Below are 9472 nucleotides of genomic sequence, written 5' to 3'. Positions count from 1 at the left end.
ACACTTGCTAGTATTGTCCAGGGAAGCTAAAGTGCATTACCTGGCTAATATGCATTGTCAGTATATTAGGAGGGGAGGCCTAACCTCATTTAACTGATAGCTGCTGTCCTCCACCAGGGCTAAACTTCCAACGGATCTTATTGAGCCTGGGAAATTAATAAATTAAGCTTATTTACCCCTTTGTGTATAATGCTGCTGGTATTCTGAATTTTGCTTTTTAGACACACTTTTCATCATGCCAATAAATGATTCATGGAGGCAGAAGCCATCGGTTAAATTTTCCTCTAGAATATAAAAACAAAAGCAAGTACTCTCCAATTTACTGAATTTGCCAGATGATGGACTTTAGCTTTACGGGGAGCTCAGGGTTGGGTTCCAAGTCCCACCACCACCAAGGAAACAGTGCCATGGCTGAGTGCCCACCAAGCCCTGCCTCTGGGAACCAGCCCTTACGGGAACAAATGGGCTGGGGTGAGGGCGCCGTGGCAGCCTTTGGGGCCACTCAAGTCCTCCATGGAACTGAGACTTTATCAAGGGGAGTCGGTGTCCCCTTCCCAGTGCTCATATCCAATCATTAAAATAGACTTTAAAAAAATATAAAATCCGCCTGAGAATGATGGGAATCAGGGACAGCGGTCAGCCCCTACCCAGTGAGCAATCAACACCACCTACGTGCACCTGGACATGACGTGGGACCTGCACGGGCAGAGCCATGACTGTGGTGGAGAAGCCCCAGTGGAGTGGGGGGATTTCACTTGTGCCAATTTTTCAAGATGGTGATCTGAAATAGATCAGCCAGCAGGGCACTCCTTTTAAACGTGGATTATGATACATTTTAAACATCTTTCTCCCCATTTCTTCCCCTTCCTTATTCCTTACTGTACCTACTGACTGGTTAGGGAGGGACTGAAATTAAACAACAGATACAGATGGGTCTTCTCCCTTGAATCAATACAGTAAGCAAAGCAATGCATTTTTTCTGGTAGCCATAAAGATAAAACAACATAGGAAGAGGTGATGTCAGCGCATGAGAATGGAGGTATTTTAATCAATTAACCAAACAGGGGGAAGAAGGCTGGAAAGATTTTAGGGTCAAGAAAGAAACCATCCTCTGAGGCTGATCAAAACACCCCTCTGTATGTTCTAAAAACCTGAAGGAAATTTTATTTCTCTTCCCACTGGAACTTCCCTAAACAATCCACGTTTAAAAGCACCCTGAGCTAGAATTTCAATGGTGACACCCCGAGGGGTAGGCAGTGTTGGGCCAACTGGTTGGGTGTTTGGGGCGCGGAGATCAGGGTTCCTCACTGAACATCTTTCTCAAGCAAGTGGGCAAACCTGATCTACAGCCCAGCCCCGGTGTCCCGGATTCCCACTCATTCTCAGGCCTGCCGGGGAGAGTGCGCTCTCCATTGCTGCCCATTGTCCTGGACACGATGGGATGGGATGGGGCTGGTCACTTCCTCCGTGCCTGGGCCTGGTTACTCTGTCCCTTCTGGTGCTGCTGCTTGACCTGGGCCAGGATGTCTCGGATCTTTCGCTGAGCCATCTGCAGCAAGAACAGGCAAGAGGAAGGGTGTGAGGATCTCCAAGGAGATAGCCTTCCGCAGGGAGAGGCCATTGTGATCCAGGCACCCGCAACAACAGAGCAGATACACAGGACTCAGAAGAAAGAGGAAAAGTGAGGGTCAGAGCGACTTTAAGTTTCTTTGCCTCTGGCAGAGCCGGAGTATCCACTAGATAATACAACAAGGTTGGGGAAGTGGCTGGGGGTGACGATGGGGGGCGGCAGGGGTTAGAGAGACAGTAGCATAAACCCACCTATCGAAATCTAAAACGTGACAAAGTCAACACATGTTACTAAGCCCAAAATGGAACACCTAGAGTTTCTAGACATTAGCATATTAAATGTAGTACAGGGTCATCAATGAGGAGAGGTCATCACAAATCCACTATTCGTGTAAATACCCCAGGAAAGGGAATGAATACAATGCCCAGCTATGGCATGAGCTCCACTGAGAAAATGGATGAAATATCAAAAGATCAGGGTCTTTAACTCTTTCCTTCTTGAAAGTTTTTGCCCTATGACTGAAGTTTTACAAGGGAAATCAACTGCAAAATGGGATTCGTTTCATGGAAATTTACCACAATGTCTTCACTCTATAAATTGGGTGTTTGCTATCCTGGTTAAAGAGAAAGTTGATCTGGGTTGGAAGAATGTAGAAATCAGTATTTACATGAGTTCCATGAGCCCTGGCTTAATGTTTTAGTTTTTCATTCAATCCTCACTCTGATCAGCTGAAACTGCTTCAGTATTTCATACAGCCTGGCTCTGTGTACCCGTGGATACATCATTTACTCTCTTAAGTCTCATGTTCCTCATTTGTAAAATGAGGTTGTTGTGAGGATTAAATGAGTTAATATATATAAACTGTGTATATACAACAGTGCTGGGTGTATCAACGCACCCATACGTGTTAGATATTATTATTGTGGCTCTTATTAATACTTCTCAAAGAGTTATCAGAGAAAGTTACTTGTGCAAGGTCATGCAGCAGAGAGGCTATGTGGGGTTTGAGCTCAAAGCCCCCTGCTCTGAAACCCACATTCTTGATGCATGGGAGCCAAGTTCTGCCCTGGATTGCCTGAGCAGCCTCAAGTGGCCACAAGCCTACAGAGACTTGTGATCCTTTATGAACTGTAGGAACTGCATTCAATAGTCTCCAAAGTCTCTTTCCAGTTTTAGCACTGGGGGCGGGGGGGGTTAGATTTTAGGAGAACCCCATTAGCTGTCAATCACCCTTTCCCGGCCTCGTTGAGGTTCAGCAAAATTTGAACCTGATATTGGCCTTCCATTCTGGGCTCTAGCGTCTCTCTCCATTGCTGGGCAGTGATGATAAGCTCTAGAAAGAGGAAAGGAGTAAGAACAGAAACCAGGAGCGAGCAGTCATTCTGGGAACAGCAAAGGGACTGTATCTGAAAAACGCAATCCACGGTGTCATTAGTGTATTATTATTCCATGATCAAGACTAGGTGATAGATAATACCAATTTCATTTCATATCCAACGCAAACATGGGTTAGGGAAGAACTAAGGTTAGACAACAGGAAAGACCATTAATAAATAATGTATAACATATATATTATAAGAGCTATATATAATGTATACTATACATGAAAATTGTCAAAGCACATTCCCTTAAGAGGGTATAAGTCATCTATTCATTCTACTCCTGCACCTGAAAGAGGGGAATGACCCAGCCCAGAGGCAGGTAGACGTGGTCAAAGACACAGGACTTGTCACAGTTCTGCAGATCAACCTCTGGAGTCTCCACTTCTCTGCCCCCTGGGCTCCTGCCATCCTCCCACGATGGGGGAACACCATATGTACCTGGCTGGCATAGAAATGTCCGATGATTTTCACGATGACCTGGTCGTTCTCATCAGGGGTCTGGTCTCTTGGCACTACCACCTCAGCAGCTGTTAAATTCTGCAACTCGTTCACCTGGGGGTGGCCAGAGAGAAGCTCAGGGTGCCATCAAGAAGCACGGGTGGGGGTGGAGGGCGGAGCAGGGGGCAGGTGACTAGTGGGTATACACCGGAACAGTCAGGAGGGGAGTTAGAAGAATTAAGTCAATGGGCAAATCAGGAGTCCTAAGGTTGAGCAGGACTGGGAGCAGCGGCCAGAGCAGAGCCACTGGGTTTGGAGACCAAGGCCCAGGGCTTTCGCCCGGCCCTGATGGCTCACCGTTTTGCCACCTTTGCCGATGACCCGGCCAGCTGCTGACGCTGGCACCCGTATATGGGTCTCCAGCTTTACTTCCTCCTTGGGACCAAAGAAGTTCTCCTCCTTGAGTTTGCCATAGATTCTTCCCTGAGCCTGGGAAGAGGAGGTAATTGTCAATGAGCAGGCCATGTATCTGTGACAAAAGGGAAGAGCAGTAAACAGCCAGTGCAGCCCCCAAGATCCAGCCCATCCTTCTCTGGCCCACAGGCCCCTCATCCTAGGTGGGTCGACCATCTAAGGCAGGTAATGGGAAAGGCTCAGCTCAGCTGGACAGCCTGTCAGTGCTCCTGCTTATCTGTAATACTAGAGACCTTGGCGAGGAGATTATTGTGAGTTATGAGTAACTGAATAAAAACTTCCCAGAGGAAAAAATTATTTCCCAGAGGAATATAATTCACAAGCCACAAACCAGACCTATGGGGTCTGGAATGACTGCACTTATCTAGACGTGGCATCAACTAGCGTTTCAAGGCCCTGGATGGCAATTCATCGAGGTCACAGAAGGCAGGCCTGCTTGACACTGCACAGTGGCCTAGAGAGCTGTCCCAGTCCTCTATCCTCATGAAGGTCAGGTCAAGTGTTGGCTCTTTGGCTATCTAACCAGAAGTTCAAGAAGCTAAGAATGTAGCAGGGACATAAAGGAGAGACAGGAATTTGACATCAAATGCCTCCGTAGTAACTAAGGCAGAGTGCAAAGAAGCAGCCCTCAGACTTCCTTCTTTCCCATAATTCGTGTTGACCTTCAAGAAGTGATAAGGGAAATGGAAGTCAAAAGAATGAAGTTTGATGCCAACTTGCCAAGTAGCTGTGCAGCCCTATATCCCACAGGGAAGGCTTAAAGATGTGCCGAGGATTTGACAGTTAATGGGAAATTGCCCCAGCCCCTTTCCTGCACTCAGGGGAAGTACCCAACCTCAATTCCCCGTATCCAGCTTGGAAAAACAATAAAGATCAAAACCTTGAATTGGGCTTCTGGCGGTCCAGTGATGATAACCATACGAACTTTGGAGTCGGGGGTTTCAGGTGGTGCAATCTACAAAGCAAATAGCTGGTCAAAGAGGGCCCCTCTTCGGGAAGAGACCCCCCGCATCTCCACTTCCTCCAGTTCCCTGCCACCACCCTTACTCCCACTGCCCATTCTGAAGACTGGGGGAAGAACCAAGACTCGGAAGCCCAAGTCACTGCCCGCGCACACCAGCTGTTAGGGGGGCAGAGGGCAGTTAGAAGGACTTGCTCCGGAGACAGTTTCTGTACGTAGGGCCTCCTCCACCCTCCCCTTTCCCCAATCTCTCGGGAGCCTTCCGTGGAGTCAAGAGTCAGACACGGATGAGATGGGGAGGGCACTGACTGCACCTCCACTTGGGAAACAAGTGCAGCTTTTCCCGAAGCTTTTAAGGCCACTGAAACAACTGGATTTAGGTTTGTGAAATTTAAAAGCACCTTCATTTCACTATAACAGATTGTCCCTTCTCTCTCCCCTGACCCTAGCCAGGGAAGCTGAAAGACAACTAACACTTAAGCCAGTGTTAAACTGTGAGGCAGGGGCTTTGGCTGCGTGGTTTCATAGCACTGTACTGACCAGGACAGTGATGCTCGGGTCACACAGCTTACTGGGAGGTGAGGGCTGGGATTTGAACTCGGGTCTGTGGCAGGTCCAAAGCTCTCCTGTGCTACCACCCTGCCTCCTGCCTGAAAACCCAGAGGCACGGAAGGCATCCAATGGAGGCCAAGCAAAGTCCAAAGGAGAGGAGATTGACATTCCTCGGGGAAAGGTCCTTAACACGAGATGCAAATTCTCAAGACCATGGGAATCTGGGAGCAGACATAGAGGGTGGAAGAAGCGGAGCCCCCTCCCGTCCCAAACCCACAGAGCAGGTCACCTTGATGGAGGCGCTGGCGAACCGGGACAGCTGTTTGATGTGCTGCCCCTTCTTGCCGATGATGGCGCCCACCGCCTGGGCAGGAATGAACACCTGCACCATCTCCTGCTCGGGAGCCTGCTGCCAGGACAGGATACGTTATTACCAAGGGGCCCAAGGGGCAGAGCCCAGAAGCCCCTCCACTCCCCGGCTTACATCCTTGAGAAGTAAAGAGTGCAGGCACCCACCTGCCACTCGGGCTGCCAAGGGATGCTGTGAGCTCTTTACCTCTTCCCATGCCCAGCAAGTGCGAGGGAACACAGCTGCCAGCACCCCGCAGTACCCTAGGCCCTGCTCTGCAAAACTGACACTTGGGAGAGCGCCTGGGAGGAATGCAGGGCTGGGAGGAATGCAGAGGAGGGATGTCCGCGAGAGCTCCCCTCCCTTTCCCTGCAAACTTCCCAGGCATCAGACTCCCATGGGGATCCAGACCCCTCGAGGGAGGCCACCGCAGGCTGAGCGCTCCCCTGTAACGAGACCTTCCACCTACCATGAAGGAGCTGTAGGGAGCTGCTCCAGTAACGCTGCTGGGAGGTGGCGGGACTGCACTGGATGAGGCTGGGAAAAGCCCTACTGCAGCTAGGTTCAGGCCAGGGATCAGGTGAGACTGCAGCTGAGGAAGAAAGGTGAGGAGAAGGGGGTCAGCTCATCCTGACGGGAACTTGTGGTCCCTTGGAGGTGGCCCTGGCTGAACCAGAAGGGTGAGTGGCCCCAGGAAGAGTGAGCCAAAAACATGACAATGACATGCTTTTGCACAAAAACCTGCCTGACCTTATGCTTGCATACACGCCCACGTGCACACAGGTGAGGAGTGGTGAGCAACGGGATGTTCTTACGGAACTAGCTCCCACAACCAGAGAAGCCCACCCGCTGTACACCCTCAGCAGTCCTTCCTCTCTGGCTGCTCAGTCCACTCTGAAGGAGACAGACTACAGACACATGGCCCCATCATGTGACTGATGCCCCTGTATGAGAAAGAGGGGTGGAGACAGAGCTCCATTTGACTTCTAGGACTCAGTGGTTCTGAACCTTTTTGGTCTTTGATTACCCCATCCCTACTCCTCTTTAAAAAAATCAGATGAGCCAGGCCCAGTGGCTCACACCTATAATCTCAGTACTTTGTGAGGCTAAGGTGGAAGGATCCCTTGAGACCAGGAGTTCAAGACCAGCCTGGGCAACATAGTGAGACCCTCATCTCTACAAAAAAAATGGAAAAATTAGCCAGGTATGTGGCAACAGCATGCTTATGGTCCCAGCTACTTGGGAGGCTGAGGCAGGAGGATCATCTGCCACCCTGTGCCCACAAGCTGCTGTTGCTCAGACTCGGAAAAGGGCAAGCCATCCAGCACTCACACTCATGGCGGCCACATCATTCTCGTAGGCCTCCCGAACTTTCTTCATGATTTCCTGCTCAGCCCTGCAGCAGTTCTCGATGGCACCCTTCACGGTGATGGTCCTCTCAGGGTTGTAGAGGGTGAGGTCCTGCAACCTGGCGGAAAAGCAGAGCAGAGCAGCGTCAGCCTTTCGCTGGCAGGCTGGGACCAGGCCAGAGCTCAACTGGGTCACGGGTCCCCCATTTCTGCATAACTCTCTGTTTCCAGCCTTCCGTGTCCCCAGTTTGTAACCAGGGCGGGAAGTGAAGTGCAGAGGGGTGAAAATACCTAACTGAGACCCCTCCCTTAGCAACAAATCCAGTCACAGATGGGATATGTTGCTGGTCAAGCAGGAAGGAGGATTGTGCCACCAAGTCTCCCCATTGGCCCTATGCAATCCGCTTCTTGCACCTTTCTGGAAGAGAACCATTGCTTTGCCCACAGGCTAGTCTTTGATGAAATGAGGAGGCACAGCGTGTGCAGAGGCAGCCCACGACACAAACAGAAAGGGACTGAGGTCAGGCCACTTCTCATGGTGGCAGACAGGCCTGAAACCCCAAAGCCCTGGCTCCTAGCTGCTGGCTGCCCTCGAGATGCAGAAGAAGAAGGCTGTGATGTGGCAGGAAAATCCCGTAGAGGCAGCCCCTACAATACCCCCACAACCCACATGGCAGTGGGAATGGGCGAGCTCCAACTCTGAGAGAGAGAAATGCTCTTGGCCAAGCGCGGTGGCTCACCCCTGTAATCCTAGCACTCTGAGAAGCCAAGGTGGGAGGATTGCTGAGGCCAGGAGTTTGAGACCATCCTAAGCAAGGGCAAGACCCCACCTCTACAAAAAAATATAAAAATTAGCCAGGTGTGGTGGCGGACACCTATAGTCCCAGCTACTCAGGAGGCTGACACAGGAGAATCACTCGAGCCCAAGAGTTTGAGGTTGCAGTAAGCTATGATGACACCACTGCACTCTCGTCCAGGCAACAGAGTGATACTCTGGCTCAAAGAAAAGAATGCTTTTTACCACTTCTTTAACTATTTTCCTTCAACAGGCAGGAAACAGCACCCAATTTAAGGGGGCATGATGAGATACTGCCGGCCCCGGGCCACAGTGCGTCTCCCACGCACAGAGAGAGACACGGGAGGGAGGCTTACGAGGAGATGGTGATTTTCGTCTCTGTGTCCTGCTCCACCTTCTTCAGGTTACGCCCTTCCTTGCCAATGAGACGCCCCACAAAGTTATTGTGGGCCAGGATCTTCAGAGGGACCTCGTCAGCCCTGGGGAAGACAGGGAAGACAAGAGCTCCTTCAACAGCAGGAGACGGGGAGGCACAGCCACCACCCAGCCCAGAGCGGGTGTTTCCAAGTAAAAGGTTACAAAATCAGCAGATGGTGGCTGCTTAGTGATAAGGGAATTGGGGACAGAGAGCGACGGCCAAGGAGCACAAGGACATGTTCTTTATCTTAATTGTGATGGTGGCTTGTATAGGTACGTACATTTTAAATTTTAACTTATCATACAACACACTTTTAAAATGTGTGTGACTGATTATACATCGATTAAACATCGATAAAGCTATTTTTTTTAAAGGACAAGTGTGCAAAGGAACATATATAAACAGATTCCTTGCGTTACTGTTTTTTTCTTTTTTCTCCCAGTTTGTATAAATCTGTAGCATCACTGTTTTCTATAAGGAAAATTTTAAAGCAATCCAAACACCCATCAAGAAATCCAGGGATTGGCTAAATGAACTAAGAACAGCTGTAACTGTGAAATTCTATCCAGCTACAAGAATGAGGGATGTCAATACGTACTGAGACAAGTACTGATACAGAGAATGAAAAAGTATAGAACAGCATGTTCAGTATGATCCCCTTAGAGATATACACAAATGTGCACACACATGCAAATACACACACCCTTGTGAGTGCACAGAATTTCAAGGTTATACAAGGGGAGTAAGAAGGAGAAGGGCATTTCTCAGTTTACATCTTTTTATACAATTTCTGCCTGTCTCCTATATCTCTGTGTTACTGCCATTAACAAGTTTGAGGGGAGGGGGGCTGGCAGTCCCTGAAGATGCAAGGAAAGCTGGAGCCTTACGTTTTGGTGTCCTTTGCTTCTTTATGCATTATCTCCAAGATCATCTTACAGGCAGAGGAGCAGCCCTCGGGGGTTGAGTGGACGCTGATGGCTTTTTCAGCTGCCCCTGCGTTCTCCTTCCTATGCACGTCTATCCTGAGGACCACAAGGACAACAGTGGTTAGCAGCCCCCAGGGGCACCAGTTCTTCAGGCTCACTCCACCTCTCCTCTATCAAAGACATAAAACCTGCTCTTCTTAGAACAAGGCTGATCGAGTGCAGATTCAGGAAGGGCAAAGAAAGGGCCAGAGAAATAT

At 49.7% G+C, this 9472-nt stretch overlaps 1 protein-coding gene across 3 annotated transcripts in view; it reads right to left on the bottom strand.

Moving 5' to 3' along the window:
- Positions 1 to 1181: 1181 nt before the first annotated feature.
- The window catches only part of IGF2BP1 (insulin-like growth factor 2 mRNA binding protein 1), a 41147-nt gene continuing 32856 nt past the window's right edge, over positions 1182 to 9472 (bottom strand). Inside the window, exons 7-15 of one of the 3 annotated variants that reach the window (XM_012660077.1) lie at positions 9177 to 9311; positions 8228 to 8350; positions 7059 to 7194; positions 6196 to 6318; positions 5667 to 5786; positions 4745 to 4819; positions 3748 to 3879; positions 3391 to 3504; positions 1182 to 1549 (exon numbers count right to left, since the gene is read on the bottom strand). In XM_012660077.1, coding sequence (XP_012515531.1) covers positions 1457 to 1549; positions 3391 to 3504; positions 3748 to 3879; positions 4745 to 4819; positions 5667 to 5786; positions 6196 to 6318; positions 7059 to 7194; positions 8228 to 8350; positions 9177 to 9311 — 1051 coding nt within the window. In that variant the 3' untranslated portion in view covers positions 1182 to 1456. The remainder of the gene's footprint in view (positions 1550 to 3390; positions 3505 to 3747; positions 3880 to 4744; positions 4820 to 5666; positions 5787 to 6195; positions 6319 to 7058; positions 7195 to 8227; positions 8351 to 9176; positions 9312 to 9472) is intronic. The other 2 variants (XM_012660084.1, XM_012660091.1) reach the window with 2 other exon arrangements.

This window comes from Propithecus coquereli, unplaced genomic scaffold, assembly GCF_000956105.1.
Source record: "Propithecus coquereli isolate 6110/MARCELLA unplaced genomic scaffold, Pcoq_1.0 Scaffold119, whole genome shotgun sequence".
NCBI classification, from domain to species: domain Eukaryota; kingdom Metazoa; phylum Chordata; class Mammalia; order Primates; family Indriidae; genus Propithecus; species Propithecus coquereli.
Note: the sequence above shows the minus strand (reverse complement) of the source record. Positions and strands in the feature narration are given on the sequence as shown.